This window comes from Salvelinus namaycush, chromosome 12, assembly GCF_016432855.1.
Source record: "Salvelinus namaycush isolate Seneca chromosome 12, SaNama_1.0, whole genome shotgun sequence".
Classification (NCBI taxonomy): domain Eukaryota; kingdom Metazoa; phylum Chordata; class Actinopteri; order Salmoniformes; family Salmonidae; genus Salvelinus; species Salvelinus namaycush.
The window spans coordinates 31,123,918-31,144,023 of NC_052318.1; the positions used below are offsets into that span (position 1 = coordinate 31,123,918).

At 41.4% G+C, this 20,106-nt stretch overlaps 1 protein-coding gene across 2 annotated transcripts; it reads left to right on the forward strand.

The window, feature by feature from the left end:
* Positions 1 to 1,639: 1,639 nt before the first annotated feature.
* acer3 (alkaline ceramidase 3) lies at positions 1,640 to 19,897 on the forward strand. Of its 2 annotated transcripts, XM_039005498.1 has the most exons (11): positions 1,640 to 1,742; positions 8,516 to 8,626; positions 15,097 to 15,149; positions 15,413 to 15,465; positions 15,843 to 15,924; positions 16,863 to 16,898; positions 17,786 to 17,844; positions 18,283 to 18,384; positions 18,752 to 18,856; positions 19,061 to 19,106; positions 19,735 to 19,897. In XM_039005498.1, exons 1-11 carry the CDS (start codon positions 1,640 to 1,642, stop codon positions 19,786 to 19,788), a joined length of 804 nt encoding a protein of 267 aa, XP_038861426.1. In that variant the 3' UTR covers positions 19,789 to 19,897. The 2 variants fall into 2 exon arrangements, with proteins under 2 accessions (XP_038861426.1, XP_038861428.1); XM_039005500.1 differs by lacking the exon at positions 8,516 to 8,626.
* The last annotated feature ends 209 nt before the right edge of the window (positions 19,898 to 20,106 follow it).

The following is a 20,106-nucleotide window of genomic DNA, read 5'->3' on the forward strand; positions in this document are numbered from 1 at the left end:
AGCCATGAACTCCTAATACGAAGCCAGCTCCTCCTCTCCTCTCTCCCAGACGGTCGTAGAGTCAGCAAAGAAATAACCGTGGCAACCTTGGACCTCTTGTGGTGGGGAGTAGGAATCCACTGCATTTCGATGGGGTTCCGTCATATTTATCCGGGAGGGATAAACAGGCATTGCTGACCTGGGCGGACTGCTGAAGGGACTGGTGTACTGGCTCGCTGGGTCGGCCGGTTGGCAGAGTATCCTCCGCTAGTTGAAGGCAACGCCTCTCGGATATGTTCGAGACGTTGAAGACTGCGAAGAACCTCTTCCATAGCCTTCTCCAGTTGTGCCAGCTGGTCGTGGTGTTGACAAAGTAGGTATCCCTGTTCCTCGACTGTCTGGGAGATGTCCTGATTTCCTGCTGCTTCCATTTGTCAAGGCAATATTTTGTAAAGGAGACGCTGGGAGTCAAAAAGCAAGTGCAGGAGGTGAGTTTAATAATACAATAAACATGGAACTATACAAAACAAGAGTAGCGTCTGGACATGAAACACATAACTAATACTGCCAGGGAATGAAAGGGATTGACAGATATAGGGGAGGTATTCAGTGAAGTGATGGAGTCCAGGTGAGTCTCATAATGAGGCGCAGGTGCGCATAACGATGGTGCCAGGTGTGCGTAATGATGGTAGTCAGAGCCAGGGATTAGTAAACTGGCGACGTTGAGTGCTGGAGAGGGGGAGCGGGAGTAGACGTGACACCTACCTTATGACAACACAACTGATTGGCTCAAACGCATTAAGAAGGAAAGTAATTCCACAAATTAACTTTTAACAAGGCACACCTGTTAAATTAAATGCATTCCAGGTGACTACCTCATGAAGCTGGTTGAGAGAATGCCAAGAGTGTGCAAAGTTGTCATCAAGGCAAACGGTGGCTACATTGAAGAGTCTCAAATATATTTTGATTTGTTTAACAATTTTTTGGTTACTACATCAAATCAAATGTTATTTGTGACATGCGCAGAATATAACAGGTGTAGGTAGACCTTACAGTGAAATGCATACTTACAAGCCCTTAACCAACAATGCAGTTTTAAGAAAAATACCTCCTAAGTAAAAATAAAGTAAATAAGTAAAAAATAAAAGTAAAAAATAATTAAAGAGCAGCAGTAAAATAACAATAGCGAGGCTATATACAGGGGGTACCGGTACATGATTCCATTTGTGTTATTTCATAGTTTTGATGTCTTCACTATTATTCTACAGTGTAGAAAATGGTAAAAATAAAGAAAAACACTGGAAAGAGTAGGTGTGTCCAAACTTTTGACTGGTACTGTATATATTTTACTATGGAGTACCTAAATGGCGGCGCAGTGGCTTCAAAACAGCGCCCCCTGTCAGTCATCTAGGGTTAATACATACAATTGGTTGTAACTGAGGGGATGGAGGATCGTTAGTACTAAAGATTCTGCACTCCTCCTTAACTCACACACACACAAAAATAATTCCTTCCTCCCTCGCCCTGTAAGTGTATACTCGTCAGACGTCATGATACGTCATCAGAAGTGTCCACTTCATTTGAGGGCTGAGGGGATAGGGTGTGCCTTTTAAGTGTTTGGACTGCACAAACACAGAACTCCCCGATCGTTTTTTCCATCATGGCTCCATCCGCAGACAGGCTGGGATACTGGGGGCGGCCAACCTCAACGCTAGATTGGTGTGAGGATAATTATGTCGTCTCTTTCTACATCGCAGAATTCTGTAAGTACAGCTGACACCATGCTTATTGCAAACTAGTAATAGAAAACAAAAATTAATGCAATAAATACGGATGTGGCTCCGTGCGGAAAGCCGTCTCAGAAATAGCGTAAACATTATGCCTGGTGGTGCCATTCCCGTACGCTCGCGCCAGAAGGCTAGATCATGACTCTTATATCTACATTTAAATACAGCTTTGATGTTTTATACCGGTAAGGTAGAAGTTACCATTAGTGTCGTCATCTCGACCGTACTTCTTGCCTAGGACGATGCCAGACCCGCTAATGAGTCACAACTTCACTTGCACCTGCAGCAGCACCGCGCTCTTTCAAGTAGGCCTAACTGTTTATAAGTATGCTACTGTAATAGGCTATACGGCACATAAAAAAATCGCTAGTTTGGCGCATGTGTACAATGAAATGCGCCACAAGATATCTTCAGCTTCATTTTGGGACAGTATATAGACTCTTTCGGCAGGTAGCCTAGCGTTGGGCCAGTAACCGAAAGGTTGCTGGATCGAATCCCAGAGCTGACAAGGTAAAAATCTGTCGTTCTGAGCAAGGCAATTAACCCACTGTTCCGGGGCGCCGAATATGTGGATGTCGATTATGGCAGTCCCCCACACGTCTCTGATTCAGAGGGGTTGGGTTAAATGCGAAGACACATTTCATTTGAATGCATTCAGTTGTACAACTGAATAGGTATCCCCCTTTCTCAGTCTCTTGCAAACCTCACCGGTCACGTTGCGCGCTGGAACGTTGCAAAATAAATGTGCACATAGCCGACATGTTATTCAATGATGTATATAAACCCTGGATTGCTGATGCATTGGCCAATCAGAGGCTTTGAGGCCACCGGTTGGCCATATTGCCACTCCCCAGAAGGAGCAGTCCTCCATACAGTCCCTTCAGAAAGTATTTACACTAGTTAGTGGTGCGCCTGAGGGTCAGCTTCTTGTTCACCTGCACCCACCAGCAATTGCTAACAACCCATCCACAACCGCCCGACTACATGTGATAAAGTGAAAATCTGAGGCCCACACCTGAACAGATAGTGGAACCATTTTTTTTACTTGGGGATGCAGTATTTTTTTGTTGTTGCCTGATTTAGATTTAGATATGTTTCTGCTTTAATTTCTGATATTTTTGGTAGGCTAATTGTTAGTCAACTTGTCTATAATGAGATACATGCAGCTTCTCTTCTGTGATGTATATGTTGACCTAGAAGACTAAATAAATCCTTGCTCACCAGATTAATATCATAAATTAATAGAATGAATGAATGGTTCAATCTAGTTGACAGTTTTCCATGTCATCTTTCACAGAGCAAAGGTGTTTAGGGACCGTGGAGAAACTGCAATAGTCTAACAACAAAGGGAAATATTTCCTGTGCAAAATTTCCAAATTACATCAGTTTGACTGGTTGTAAGCAAATAGAAAGCTGTGAAAACGACCCAACATCTTTCTGTTAAGATTTCAGTTTGGCTTGGATGCATATGTAGTTGAAATACTATCAGCTTTGATGCTGATAAAGATAGCACCTCTACAGATGGTATCTAACTGAGCATTCACATTCTCTCAAGATGCTGAAAGAAAGAAATAATTTCTCCACTCATGTTCCCAAGTAAACATTTTGCCTAGATTTGGTGTATAATTGTACTGCAAGAAATGCTTAATTCTGCAGGAGTTAATATTAAGGCTAGTGAGAGGTTAAAGACCAGATTTCAGTTTCCATTTAACCCATCTGAACGGTAGGCTACAGTTCCCTATCTTGTGACTGTCGAGTTTGTATAGCCATCACAATCATCACACGTCCTCTTTTACCACTTCACCAAATCTTTCCCAAACATTACTTTTCTGGCCCTCTTCAGCTTTTCTCTTATTGAATTAAACTCCGACATTTTCCCTTTTGCCTCTGTGGATTGACATAAACTTTTTCTGCCCGTTCCCAAAAACATTTGGCGAAAGGCGTGTAGACTATTTGGCCTGCATACAGTTTGACCCTAAACCTTAGGCTTACGCACTAATGCCAGATAGCCTAAAATAATGAAATAAAAACCTCAATGTATCCTATAGATATAAATTGCACAAGAAATATACATTTATGGATTTTTTATTAAGGTACTGTTTTCTCTTTATTCAACATGCCCGCCACACACCCGCCCTTCATCCAAACAATATTGAATGACCCTAAACCCGTCAGCCCCGCGGATATAACTGGGGGGACTGCGGGTTATGAGTCAACCCACGCATCACTAATTCACACCCCTAGACTTTTTCCGTATTTTGTTGTTACTGCCTGAATTTAAAATGTATTAAATTAAGGGTTTTGTCACTGGCCTACACACAATAATCCACAATGTCAAAGTAGAATGATGTTTTTTGATTTTGTTCTTCAAATGCCAAAGAAATGAAAAGCTGAAATGTCTTGAGTCAATAAGTACTGTATTCAACCCCTTTGTTATGGCAAGCTTAAATACGTTCAGGAGTAAAAATGTGCTTAACAAGTCACATAATACGTTGCATGTACACAATAATAGTGTTTAACATGATTTTTGACTGACTACCTCATGTCTGTGTAACAGTTGAACTCTATGGCGTCCCCTCGCACCGACCCGGGCGCGAACCAGGGACCCTCTGCACACATCAACAACAGTCACCCACGAAGCATCGTTACCCATCGTTCCACAAAAGCCGCGGCCCTTGCAGAGCAAGGGGAACCACTACTTCAAGGTCTCAGATCAAGTGACGTCACCGATTGAAAGACTATTAGCGCTCACCACCGCTAACTAGATAGCCATTTCACATCTGTTACATCTGTACCCCACACATACAAGTATCTGTAAGGTCCCTCAGTCGAGCAGTGAATTTCAAACACAGATTCAACCACAAAGACCAGGGAGGTTTTCCAATGCCTTTCAAAGAAGGGCACCTATTGGTAGATGTGTGAAAATGAAAAAGCAGACATTGAATATCCCTTTGCGCATGGTGAAGGTTGGATGGTGTATCAATACACCCAGTCACTACAAAGATACAGGCGTCCTTCCTAACACAGTCGCCAGAGAGGAAGGAAACTGCTCAGGGATTTCCCCATGAGGCCAATGGTGACTTTAGAACAGTTAGTGTTCAATGGCTGTGATAGGAAAAAAATGTGGATGGATAAACAACATTGTAGTTACTACACAATACTAACCTAATTGACAGAGTGAAAAGGACAGAATACAAATATTCCAAAACATGCATCCTGCAAGAAAGAACTAAATGAATACTGCAAAAGATGTGGCAAAGCAATTCACTTTTAGTCCTGAATACAAAGTGCTATGTTTGGGGAAAATCCAATACAACACATTACTGAGTACCACTCTCCATATTTTCAAGCAGAGTGGTGGCTACATCATGTTATTGGTATGCTTGTAATCGTTAAGGACTGGTGAGTTTTTCAGGATAAAAAAGGAATGGAGCTTAGCACAGGCAAAATCCTAGAGGAAAAACTGGTTCAGTCTGCTTTCCACCAGACACTGGGAGATTAATTCACCTTTCAGCATGACAATAACCTAAAACAAGGCCAAAATCTACACTGGAGTTGCTTACCAAGAAGACAGTGACATTTCCTGAGTGGGCATGTTACAGTTTTGATTTAAATCTACTTGAAAATATATGGCAAGACCTGAAATTTTTTTGTCTAGTAATGATCAACAACCAATTGACAAAGCTTGAAGAATTTTGAAAAGAACAATGGGTAAATGTTGCGCCATCCAAGTATGGAAAGCAAGACTTAGAGACTTAACCAGAAAGACTTACAGCTGTAATCACTGCCTATCGTGATTCTAACATGTATTGACTCAAGAGGTTTGAATACTTGTTTTAATGAAGAAATATTAGTGTTTTGTAAAAATTAAAATCAAACTTTAGAATTTTTCTTCCACTTTGACATTAGAGTATTTTGTGTAGATCGTTGACAAAAAAAAGACAATTAAATACATTTTAATCCTACTTTGTAACACAACAAAATGTGAAAAAAGTCAAGTGATGTGAATACTTTCTGAAGGCACTGTAGGAATGATTGGAATTCTACAGTATTTAACTAAAATGTTTCAAGGACAAAAGTACATGTATTTAAGCATTTTTGTTTTAGTGTGGACATTAGCATTAGTACTTGAAAATATATATACTTAAAAGGTTTTTCATATATTAAAAAAAAAAAATGCATTTATATAGCTTCTAAAATCTTTTTTACATGGTGGGGGAGTACCAAGATGGAGGCACTGTAGCTTCAAAACAGCGTCCCCTGCTAGTCATCTAGTGTTAATATAAATCATTGTTTCAACCACACCACACAACCACACTCGCATGTTTGAACGAGCATCTGCGTAGCCAAGTGCTAAAATAAACTCTGGGTGAAAATTCTACAAAGAACTAGCTAAAAAGAGGACCATATGCATGTCAGGTAAAATACCAACTCAATGTTCATCTCCCAGGACAAACTAGCTAGAAACAGCTAGCTAGCTAATGTCTATAAATGTTTCATGTGCGTTTCGACCTGCCCCCAAATTAATATAGTTGATTCACAATTGGTTTTGATATTTTAATCTGCGTGTCATGATCGCGTCTGGTGTGGATGGACAAAATCAACATCCATGCGATGGCGCACACGGACGCATGTGCGGGGCTGGTTTAGTCAGCATGTTACACAGGCACCGCAACATTTTTCTATTCATGATAATTATCTTTAACACTAAGAGCTCCATTCCATTGCAAGATAAAAACTTGCAACTCAGCATTCGTAATTTGCTTTTGGATACCCTTTTGAATGATATGAGTGATAAAGGATTGTGAGTGCAGCAGTAAAACTATCTCACTCGAGTTATGAGGGGGTCCTTGTTCCTTAGTGAATTTGCTATTACAAAAGAGATCCCTGGCCCCAAAAAGTTTGAGAAACTGCCCTACAGGCTTTCCGAGAATCCCACGCCCACTGTCCTGTTATGGCAAAACTACATGATAATACAGTTGGCTTTATTATGTTTTTAATGATGCCAATTTTCAAAACTGCCAAGTGGGTCAGATTTAGCTGTGTTTAACTACTGCTCTTTTAATTTTCTCTCGCTATCTCTGACTCACACATGACCCACATTACACTGAGTGACCCAACACTCGTCTTCTCTTCTTGACCTTGGAAAGGTGAAAACACTAGATTGAATGACTATTCACATGCATAATATGAAGGAAAAAAATGCATTATTAAAAAGCATCTAACCTAGAACTAATACTCTGATAACAGAACACTTGCTCTTATGTAGCTCTTATAAATGTGCAGAACACTGTATTATTAAAGTGACCATGTCACTGATACTCCACACGACCAGTAGAGTTTGAAGCAATGGTTGGTTTGGCTCTTGGCTCTTAAATTGGGTCCCAAGTTGTAGAATAAAAGGCCTGGAATGTGCAACATCCAGTAAATCTAATGTGGAAGACGGACAAAGAGGCAACCACAATTTTTTACCCTCATTGTGTGGCATACATGTGCTATATCTCAGTTTTCAAAACCTCAGCAGAGCTGAACAACAGTAGCGCTGCTTGCAGCATCGAGTGAGGTCAGAATACATTAAACAGGAGATTCTCCTCACGTTTGCTTAAAGTTAAACTAATGAAAACGTTAAACAGGAAAGTTCTTGGCATTTTACTGACTACAGCACCTTGGTGAATGCCTAATGCTATTTGACCTGAAGTCAGTCAGCCTAATGTACAACACAACTTACTAATGTAGGGCACCAGCCTAATGTTAAACATAAATATTGTGCAACAGACATCCAATATTCCTTAGTCTTGTACATATATTTGTAAGAATATGATTTCAAGAATCCTTTACTTTTGTATCCAGCAGCTAAGCAAGCAACAAATACAGTACAGCAGTGTAGCAATGTTAACTGAACAAAGAACTGAGTTAGCCCTCAGAGCTCTTGCCTCTTGCATATAAGCTCCAACTTGAAACAACATTCTAATCATTAGCATCGTTGATCATTGATCATCAACCATCACTTGGTGTTGTGAAATCTTCAAATTAAATATGCTACATTTATTTAACCAGGCACCAATTCTTATTTACAATGATGGCAAAATGCCTCCTGTGGGGACGGAGGCTGGGATAAAAAAAACTATGGAAGACAAAACGGACAACACAGACAGAAGACACTGGCGACAGCACAAATACAACAGCAAACAAACAGTGGATGTGTGTGTGTGTGTGTGTGTGTGTGTGTGTGTGTGTGTGTGGTGTGTGCAGGCATGTTTGTGGTGTGTGTGTGAAGTAAAACAACATGCTTCCTTACATAAGTAACTAGTGACATCTAGAAACAACTACATGTCTTAACAACCTGTTCATCTATTTGTCCTTTGACCTCGTCCAGGGACACCAGGTCCTGTAGTTTTTTAGGTTGGCTTGGAGGAAATTCCAAGACCAGGGGGCTGAGATATTAAAGGACCATGCTTTTATGCATTTTCCTTTTGAGCCAGAAGACAGCAAAGATAAAATGGCAGTTTTCCTAAAATGGTCTTATAAATAAAAACGAATTTCACAAGTCTAAATCCTACTGATTTTATAAATTGGACCTGCTTACAGAATGTAAACACTATTCTTTCTCTAGTTTTCCATCTGCTAAGAGACACACTATTAGAAATTCTACCAGACATCAAATGATTGTGGTTGTTGTTTGCTATCATACACTACATGTTGTCTTGTCTTCCTTTGACAGTTGCTCTGTTTGTTATCTTGTTGTACAGGGAACACTGTCAGCAACCTGATTATGATCCTGCCTCCCATCTACGGTGCCATCCAGACGTATAAAGATGGCCTAGAGTTCCGCTACGTCTACTCTTTTCTGGGACTGGCAGGTAGGTGCTCCATACACATCAGGAATTATTAGTATGATTAATATGGAAGGCCAAGAAGATCAAGGCAGTGTGCCCCCGATGCGTTGGGCTGACCGCACCAAATCAAATCAAATCAAGTTTATTTTATATAGCCCTTCGTACATCAGCTAATATCTCGAAGTGCTGTACAGAAACCCAGCCTAAAACCCCAAACAGCAAGCAATGCAGGTGTAGAAGCACGGTGGCTAGGAAAAACTCCCTAGAAAGGCCAAAACCTAGGAAGAAACCTAGAGAGGAACCAGGCTATGAGGGGTGGCCAGTCCTCTTCTGGCTGTGCCGGGTGGAGATTATAACAGAACATGGCCAAGATGTTCAAAATGTTCATAAGTGACAAGCATGGTCAAATAATAATCAGGAATAAATGTCAGTTGGCTTTTCATAGCCGATCATTAAGAGTTGAAAACAGCAGGTCTGGGACAGGTAGGGGTTCCATAACCGCAGGCAGAACAGTTGAAACTGGAATAGCAGCAAGGCCAGGTGGACTGGGGACAGCAAGGAGTCATCATGCCCGGTAGTCCTGACGTATGGTCCTAGGGCTCAGGTCCTCCGAGAGAGAGAAAGAAAGAGAGAAGGAGAGAATTAGAGAGAGCATACTTAAAATTCACACAGGACACTGGATAAGACAGGAGAAGTACTCCAGATATAACCAACTGACCCTAGCCCCCCGACACATAAACTACTGCAGCATAAATACTGGAGGCTGAGACAGGAGGGGTCAGGAGACACTGTGGCCCCATCCGATGATACCCCCGGACAGGGCCAAACAGGAAGGATATAACCCCACCCACTTTGCCAAAGCACAGCCCCCGCACCACTAGAGGGTGCCACCAACTTACAATCCTGAGACAAGGCCGAGTATAGCCCACAAAGATCTCCACCACAGCACAAACCAAGGGGGGGCGCCAACCCAGACAGGAAGATCACGTCAGTAACTCAACCCACTCAAGTGACGCACCCCTCCTAGGGACGGCATGAAACAGCACCAGTAAGCCAGTGACTCAGCCCCTGTAATAGGGTTAGAGGCAGAGAATCCCAGTGGAGAGAGGGGAACCGGCCAGGCAGAGACAGCAAGGGCGGTTCGTTGCTCCAGAGCCTTTCCGTTCACCTTCACACTCCTGGGCCAGACTACACTCAAGCATATGACCTACTGAAGAGAAGTCTTCAGTAAAGACTTAAAGGTTGAGACAGAGTCTGCGTCTCTCACATGGGTAGGCAGACCGTTCCATAAAAATGGAGATCTATAGGAGAAAGCCCTGCCTCCAGCTGTTTGCTTAGAAATTCTAGGGGCAATTAGGAGGCCTGCGTCTTGTGACCGTAGCGTACGTGTAGGTATGTACGGCAGGACCAACTCGGAAAGATAGGTAGGAGCAAGCCCATGTAACGCTTTATAGGTTAACAGTAAAACCTTGAAATCAGCCCTTGCCTTAACAGGAAGCCAGTGTAGGGAAGCTAGCACTGGAGTAATATGATCAAATTTCTTGGTTCTAGTCAGGATTCTAGCAGCCGTATTTAGCACTAACTGAAGTTTATTTAGTGCTTTATCCGGGTAGCCGGAAAGTAGAGCATTGCAGTAGTCTAACCTAGAAGTAACAAATGCATGGATTAATTTTTCTGCATCATTTTTGGACAGAAAATTTCTGATTTTTGCAATGTTACGTAGATGGAAAAAAGCTGTCCTTGAAACAGTCTTGATATGTTCGTCAAAAGAGAGATCAGGGTCAAGAGTAACGCCGAGGTCCTTCACAGTTTTATTTGAGACGACTTTACAACCATCAAGATTAATTGTCAGATTTAACAGAAGATCTCTTTGTTTCTTGGGACCTAGAACAAGCATCTCTGTTTTGTCCGAGTTTAAAAGTAGAAAGTTTTCAGCCATCCACTTCCTTATGTCTGAAACACAGGCTTCTAGCGAGGGCAATTTTGGGGCTTCACCATGTTTCATTGAAATGTACAGCTGTGTGTCATCCGCATAGCAGTGAAAGTTAACATTATGTTTTCGAATAACATCCCCAAGAGGTAAAATATATAGTGAAAACAATAGTGGTCCTAAAACGGAACCTTGAGGAACACCGAAATGTACAGTTGATTTGTCAGAGGACAAACCATTCACAGAGACAAACTGATATCTTTCCGACAGATAAGATCTAAACCAGGCCAGAACTTGTCCGTGTAGACCAATTTGGGTTTCCAGTCTCTCCAAAAGAATGTGGTGATCGATGGTGTCAAAGGCAGCACTAAGGTCTAGTAGCACGAGGACAGATGCAGAGCCTCGGTCTGACGCCATTAAAAGGTCATTTACCACCTTCACAAGTGCAGTCTCAGTGCTATGATGGGGTCTAAAACCAGACTGAAGCATTTCGTATACATTGTTTGTCTTCAGGAAGGCAGTGAGTTGCTGCGCAACAGCTTTTTCTAAAAATTTTGAGAGGAATGGAAGATTCGATAGGCTCTCACCCTCTGGCTCACCCCCAAGGCTCTCACCCTCTGGAGAGCCTTGCGGTTGTGGACAGTGCAGTTGCCGTACCAGGCAGTAATACAGTCAGACCGAATGCTCTCAAAGGTGAATCTGTAGACATTTGTGAGGGTCTTAGGGGCCAAGATGAATTTATTCAGCCTCCTGAGGTCGAAACGGCTCTGTTCAGGGCTCTACAGGGCGACCATATTACTCGCAAATGGCCTAAATATCTTTCTGTGCAAACTGGAATTTTTATTTAGGCGCACCAGTGCCCCTAGAAGAATTAAGGATTCTAGCTTTATTACCTCACATTTTTCATTGAAATCCTACATTTCTTTGTGTGCGCCTACATTTTCCAACTTAGGCACACGTATGCTCCTTGTACAAAAAGGTCAGTGTAGAGCCCTGCTGTTGTGCTTTCTTCACCACTCTGTCGGTGTGGAGGGACTATTTTAGGTCCTCAGTGATGTGCACGTGGAAGAACTTGAAGCTTTTGACCCACTCCACTGCAGCTCCATCGATGTGGATGGAGGCATGTTCTCTCTGCTGTCTCCAGTAGTCCACGATCAGCCTTTTCGTTTTGTTGACGTTGAGGGAGATGTCTCTCTCACGCAGTCTCCTCTGAACAGTTGATGTTGAGATGTGTCTGTTACTTAAACTCGGTGAAGAATTTATTTTGAGGTGCAGTTAACTCTAATGAACGTGTTCTCTGCAGCAGAGGTAACTCTGGGTCTTTCCTGTGGCGGTCCTCATGAGAGCCAGTTTCATAATAGCGCTTGATGGTTTTTGCGACTGCACTTGAAGAAACGTAATGTTCTTGAAATGTTCTGTATTGACTGACCTTCATGTCTTAAAGTAATGATGGACTGTCATTTCTCTTTGCTTATTTGAGATGTTCTTGCCATAATATGGACTATTTTACCAAATAGGGCTATCTTCTGTATACCCCCTATCCTTGTCACAACACAACTGATTGGCTCAAACGCATTAAGGAAAGACATTCCACTATTTAACTTTTAACAACGCACACCTGTTAATTGAAATGGATTCCAGGTGACTACCTCATGAAGCTGGTTGAGAAAATGTCAAGAGTGTGCAAAGCTGTCAAAGCAAAGGGGTGGCTTTGAAGAATCTCAAATATATTTTTGTTTAACACTTTTTTGGTTACTACATGATTCCATATGTGTTATTTCATAGTTAAGGTCTTCACTAGTATGCTGCAATGTAGAAAACAGTCAAAATAAAGAAAAACCCTGGAATGAGTATGTTTCCAAACTTTTGACTAGTACTGTATATTTTTGCCCTCAGAACAGCCTAAATTTGTCAGGGCATTGACTCCACAAGGTGTCGAAAGCGTTCCACAGGGATGCTGGCCCATGTTGACTCAAACGCTTCCCACAGTTGTGTCAAGTTGGCTGGATGTCCTTTCGGTGATGGACCATTCTTGATACAAGCGGGAAACTGTTGAGCGTGAAAAACCCAGCAGCATTGCAGTTCTTGACACAAACCTGTGCGCCCTGCACCTAATACCATACACCATTAAAAGGCACTTAAATGTTTTGTCTTGCCCATTCACCATCTAAGTGGCACACATACACAATTGCACACATACGTCTCAATTGTCTCAAGGCTTAAAAATCCTTTAACCTGTCTCCTCCCCTTCATCTATACTGATTGAAGTGGATTTAACAAGTGACATCAATAAGGGATGGTGGTCAGCCTATGTCAAGGAAAGAGCAGGTGTTCTTTTATATTTTTTTTGTATACAGTATGTACAGTGGGGAGAACAAGTATTTGATCACTGCCAAAAAATCCAGAAAATCACATTGTATGATTTTTAAGTAATTAATTTGCATTTTATTGCATGACAAGTATTTGATCACCTACCAACCAGTAAGAATTCCGGCTCTCACAGACCTGTTAGTTTTTCTTTAAGAAGCCCTCCTGTTCTCCACTCATTACCTGTATTAACTGCACCTGTTTGAACTCGTTACCTGTATAAAAGACACCTGTCCACACACTCAATCAAACAGACTCCAACCTCTCCACAATGGCCAAGACCAGAGAGCTGTGTAAGGACATCAGGGATACAATTGTAGACCTGCACAAGGCTGGGATGTGCTACAGGACAATAGGCAAGCAGCTTGGTGAGAAGGCAACAACTGTTGGCGCAATTATTAGAAAATGGAAGAAGTTCAAAATGACGGTGAATCACCCTCGGTCTGGGGCTCCATGCAAGATCTCACCTCGTGGGGCATCAATGATCATGAGGAAGGTGAGGGATCAGCCCAGAACTACACGGCAGGACCTGGTCAATGACCTGAAGAGAGCTGGGACCACAGTCTCAAAGAAAACCATTAGTAACACACTACGCCGTTATGGATTAAAATCCTGCAGCGCATGCAAGGTCCCCCTGCTCAAGCCAGCGCATGTCCAGGCCCGTCTGAAGTTTGCCAATGACCATCTGGATGATCCAGAGGAGGAATGGGAGAAGATCATGTGGTCTGATGAGACAAAAATAGAGCTTTTTGGTCTAAACTCCACTCGCCGTGTTTGGAGGAAGAAGAAGGATGAGTACAACCCCAAGAACACCATCCCAACCGTGAAGCATGGAGGTGGAAACATCATTCTTTGGGGATGCTTTTCTGCAAAGGGGACAGGACGACTGCACCGTATTGAGGGGAGGATGGATGGGGCCATGTATCGCGAGATCTTGGCCAACAACCTCCTTCCCTCAGTAAGAGCATTGAAGATGGGTCGTGGCTGGGTCTTCCAGCATGACAACGACCCGAAACACACAGCCAAGGCAACTAAGGAGTGGCTCCGTAAGAAGCATCTCAAGGTCCTGGAGTGGCCTAGCCAGTCTCCAGACCTGAACCCAATAGAACATCTTTGGAGGGAGCTGAAAGTCCGTATTGCCCAGCGACAGCCCCGAAACCTGAAGGATCTGGAGAAGGTCTGTATGGAGCAGTGGGCCAAAATCCCTGCTGCAGTGTGTCCAAACCTGGTCAAGAACTACAGGAAATGTATGATCTCTGTAATTGCAAACAAATGTTTCTGTACCAAATATTAAGTTCTGCTTTTCTGATGTATCAAATACTTATGTCATGCAATAAAATCATAATTAATTACTTAAAAATCATACAATGTGATTTTCTGGATTTTTGTTTTATATTCCGTCTCTCACAGTTGAAGTGTACCTATGATAAAAATTACAGACCTCTACCTGCTTTGTAAGTAGGAAAACCTGCAAAATTGGCAGTGTATTAAATACTTGTTCTTCCCACTGTATGTACTGTATTCTAGTCATGGCTCATCTTATATAACTACTGTTGTATACACATTTTCTATTCATATTTTTTATTTTACCTTTATTTAACTAGGCAAGTCAGTTAAGAACAAATTCTTATTTTCAATGACGGCCTAGGAACAGTGGGTTAACTGCCTTGTTCAGGGGCAGAACGACAGATTTGTACCTTGTCAGCTCAGGGATTCGAACTTGCAATCTTTCGGTAACTAGTCCAACGCTCTAACCACTAGGCTACCCTGCCGTATACTGTCTAAACATTCTATATATTGCTCGATCTGATATTTCTTAATATTATTTTTCTTAATTTTTTGATTGTGTGTATTGTATTGCTAGATATTAATGTACTGTTGGTGCTAGAAACATAAGCATTTCGCTGCACCTGCGATAAAATCTGCAAATCTGTGTAAGCGACCAATACATTTTTATTTGATTTACTTGTACATTAAGCTGCCTCATACTCCAGAAACAGGAGATGGGCTCCTGCTCCTATGAGCCGTTCCGGCTCGTACAAGCCAAGGCTTGTGTAAGGCTACTTACAGTACTTACTCCTACTTCATAGTATTTTAAAAGAACATCATCAAGATGCCTTCCTGTTTATTTGAGTGAATTGTTTGAATGTCTATGCTTCCTGCTGCTTGTTTGATGTGATCTCTTCTTCTGTTCCAGCTGTTGGCATTGGTTCCTGGTGCTTCCATATGACGCTGCAATATGAGATGCAGGTGAGCTGACTTTTAGTATCTAAAAATAAATTGTGATTCGTCAGCACACTGTATGCATCCACCATTGAAGAGTTGTGTTCTCAAAATCACATGGACTTTTTCAGCTGTTAAGGACATAAAAAATGATACCTCATCATTTCCTGAAGAATGCACATGCAGTTCGGTCAGACACTGGAGTAAACAGAAAACAATAGTCCTGTCTTGGCTTGTGCCGACCATCCCATTGTACATCACTCTCTGTCTCTGCTGTCTGACCCCCACAGTTGCTGGATGAGCTGCCAATGATCTACAGCACCTGTGTCTTTGTCTACTGTCTGTAAGTACCCAACATAATGGATTTACGCTCTTCAGCTTTCACAGTGCCAATGCCATTGAGCAGCCCAGGTCAAAAGCTCACTGAAAGTAATTTGAGGGCAATATAAAATGTAATGTGATCAATGAAAAGTGAATCCAACCCTCCAATTGATCCACCCTAAGAAAGCACATATTGTGTCTCTCGTGGTTGTAGATGCCATGTAACTGAGCTGATGTCTATGGATTCAGCGGCACTTAGATTTCCTCCATTTTAACTGGGGCATCTTTCATCATCTTGCTCTCGATCCTTCTCAAAAGCCTTACTGTATATAGTATGTCTATAATTACAAATATGTGTTTCATGAGAGGAATGATAATTGAATTCATTTTGTGTTACAGATATGAATGCTTCAAGCAAGAAAACACTCTGAGTTTATTTTCTATCACATTGTTATTGTTCTTCAGTGTCTCAGTCAGTGTGGTGAGTGTCTCATAAATCCCCTTGACAAAAATTATATTATTCTAATACATTTGCTCAGACAAATATATTTATATATATATATACACCACTACAGATGTAGGATCTTAATTTGATCACTATTTTATTGCTGAGAATTTTCGTGCACAGCAGGAAATGCAAACGTGTAGGGTTCAAGGTTTAAAAAGGCAGACTTGATTTGCCCTAATGAAAAATGTATCAACCCCTACAACATTTTTTCATTAGTTATAATCCACATAATAATTCACATTTCCTGTTGCTGCAGGATTATTTTCCTGCTGTAGCAAACTGGCTCATATTTAAGATCCTACATCTATACCACTATTAGGGCAACAATTAAGTTTAAAACCACTGGAACAGTGGTAAACTTTCCTGGTATTGGACGCAAGTGTATCTTGTCCCCACGTACAGTAAGGAAGATGGTTCGGGAGGCAAAGGGCCAAAGTTGGAGAATTACAGATTTTATTTCATGTAACTTCCGGTGACCAAGTTTACGCCACCTCCATGCTCTCTGGAAGGGTTGCCAGAAAAAATACTTTATTGAGCGCAAACAACAAATGTAAACGCCTGGAGTTTGCTAAAATGCATTGGCACTTGGATTGGAACTGGTGTTGTGGTGGGTTTGGCATCGAAAGAAGGATGCATATGCAGATTATTTTAGATTTTTATTTTTTGCTTGTTGAACAAAATCTTTCTCTGAGCAATTGTATTAGTATAAAATAATAGAATTTAAAAAATGTGCATACAATATAGATCAGTATTTGTATTATTTATTTTATAAAGTATTTTTTCCTCTTCTTTACCAAGGGTGCCAATAATTTTGGACCTGACTGTAACTGTTGTGTCCATTTTCATTCCATTACTGTATGTCAATAATTAATGTCACTATCTGCATTCTTTTTTTCAATTTTTTCCCCCAGGTGTATTTACAATGGAAAGAGCCAGTATTTCACCAGGTAAGAGAGAGTACATTTGCACTCTTCAGTGAGCATGCTCTTTGTTTGGTATTAGGTTTCACTGTTTCATTAGTAAATATTGCCCCTGGCTAAAAGTGGAAACAGCCAGACATGAGGTCCTGTTAGATTGCTATTGTGGCATGTCACTTGAGATGTCTCTGTGCAGTTGTATTCAGCAATACAATATATTTCAGCGTTGTCACTTGTCGTACAACATGTCATACAACATGTCATACACCATCTTTTTGACTATCGCTTTGTCTAATCTTACATGCCCAGGTTACACTTATATAAACTCCTCTCTAGCATACCACCACAATAGCCAGTGTTGCTGTGGATATTGAGAGTCTAGAGAAGTGTCTGTGTTGCTCGACAACAACAGAAACAAAGTGACAAAGCAGCCTTTGTTTACACTTCAGAGCCCTCTCTGCTTAGCCTACTAAACCCCACTGCTCCATGGTGGCACACGTTCAGTCATAAACATGCCCTCAACAGTCTGTTTTGGAGGACGTTATATTGTCAGCATATTGTTTCAACCAGTTAGTGTTTCACACCAAGCTGATGCATGTAGTTTGATTTGCTACTCATTTAGATACAATACACCAACTGTGGCCATCCATTTATACGTCTCATCAACCATCACAAAAGAGCAGTCTTTATTTGAGCATGGTTTTAGCACAACCTCGTGTTTGAACCTTGCACATGCTGTAGTGTTATCCTTTTTTAGGGCTTGAGCAGTCTGGTTGAAAACGTGTGCATTAAACACCTCATACTTAATTTCACCTTTGTTCTGGTGAAAACACCAGAATTAGGCTACTGTAAAATATGACACAGATCTGAATTTGGTTGTTTTTCAAAACTAAAGATTCTTCTTTTTGTGTCCTTAGGTCATGTATGGTGCGCTTGTAGCCTGCTTGGTGATGCGTTCTATCTTCATAGTTACATGGTATGTGGCAATGTGGTAGCATCTTGGCTCAGTAGTTTGGGAAACTAACTGATAACTAAGAGGTCAACAGTACATTTGTTATCCTTACAAAGTTTGAATTGTATAATAGCCACTCAACATTGGATACTGCTATTATGCTGATATTTGTGGTTCTGGATGACAACGTTTTCAGAAACCACAGTACGAAGTAGGGCAGAGGAGGCTGGTGGGAGGAGCTGTAGGAGGACAAGCTCATTGTAATGGCTGGAATAGAATAAATAGAACGGAGTCAAACGTGGTTTCCATATGTTTGATGCGTTTGATACCGTTCCATTGATTCCATTCCACCCATCACAATGAACCTGTCCTCCCATAGCTCATCCCACCAGCCTCCTCTGTTGTAGGGCTATGTTATAACATTGTTTATACATCTCATCTGACTTTGTCTTTTAACTGCAGGGTGTACCCCTGGCTCAAACCTATGTGTTACATCTCCCTGAGTGTCTTCCTGCTGGGGTTCCTGTTGTGGAACATTGATAATCTGGCATGTGACTCACTCAGGTAAATATACAAACAATTTGCACACGCTGACATCAGAATATGGACATCCATTTCCCTAGATGTAGGATCTTAATGTTGAAGGAGAACTTTCCTGCAATGCAAAAATGATTTTAACTTGGCCTGTATTTGAGGTTTAAAAAGACTTCTGAAGTTTGTAATTTCCACTTTAAAATTTCAGACTTGAATTTCCTTTAACATTTTTTATCAATCTCTACAAAAATGTCCAATATTTATAATCCATATAATAATTACTATTTCCTGTTGCTGCAGGATTATTTACCTGCTGTAGCAAACTGTCTCAAATTAAGATTCTACATTTTGTAGACAGAATCAAATGTAAAACCCTCTACTCCACACTCTCCTTTAGATCCACCAGGCAGAGACTGCCCCCTGTTGTTGGGGCGGTGACACAGTTCCATGCCTGGTGGCACATCCTCACAGGCCTGGGCTCCTACCTACACATACTCTTCAGGTAAACTATCCACTGAACCGTCTATATTCTATAGGTCTTATAAAGCTTTTACTGTGTTTGTTTGCTCATTGTATTTGTTCCCACTAAAATTGATTTATTCTGCTTGAAGAACGTAATTAGATTAAGAACAGACTGGTATCTTGGTCAGATGATTTCTACAAGAATGTGTTACTGAAAAATGTAATATGTTCTGTTGTCATGTAGCCTCCAGATACGGTCAATCTACCTCAAACACAGACCAAAAGTAAAGGTAAGCGTGCTGTCATCCTCCCAGTTCTTCAACACATCCCAGTTCTATGCTTGTGTATACAGATGTTGGCTCTACAAGTTTTACTTGCAACAGGGTGATCAAATTAAGACCCCACACCTAGAGAGCATGAGGTTTTGAGCAGAAGATGACGCTGCTATCTCCCCTCTTCAGTGTGTTGTTGTTAAGTTGTCCTGTACAGTCCAACAATATTTATACTGAACATTCCTCTTGAAGAAGTAGATTATTTATGTTGGGAATAGAAAATATAGTTGAGTATGTGGAGTGTGACATTCAGAATCAGTCATAACTCAAGTTCTATGGTATGCATTTATGGACTGACGGTTACGATAAGGACATTTTTTGGGATGCAATTTCTATACAATAGCTACCTTCATATACATAACGGCTGCATCCAGGGATGTATGTATGCCTGCCCACTGTTGGGCAGTAGGTTTGGGAGAGCCCTCCTCCATCCTTCTCTAATACTCATCATACCTGAAGATCATTCAGAATCAGAACTGCCTTCAGGTTATGATACACAATAGGTTTTTCAAATTAAGATCCTACATCTGTATGGTACCACAATATCAACAATAACCTAACACTTGTCCACAATGTGTTCAATCAGTTTATATGTGGAGTGTGGCCCATGTTGCACATGGAGGCTCAGAAGACAAGCTGAGTGGCTGGGGACCATGAAGGAGGGTGACTACCATACAACAGGCATCAGCAAAGGGACCTGACCTGCCAGTCTGCCAACTCCCCCTCTGCTGTCTCTGGGACACATACTGTACACCCCACTACCAGAGGTCTGGCAACCTACCACTCCAGGGACCCTTTTGTTTAGCACTGTGTGGATTTGCCAAGTACAGCATAGCATTGAGTGTTGATATGGAATGGAATGATTTTTCTCTTTCATCGATCACAATCGGATTTTCATGGTGATGTTGTAGTGTTTTTGTTTTTAAGTTCTCAAACATTTTGAATGCATTAATGTACA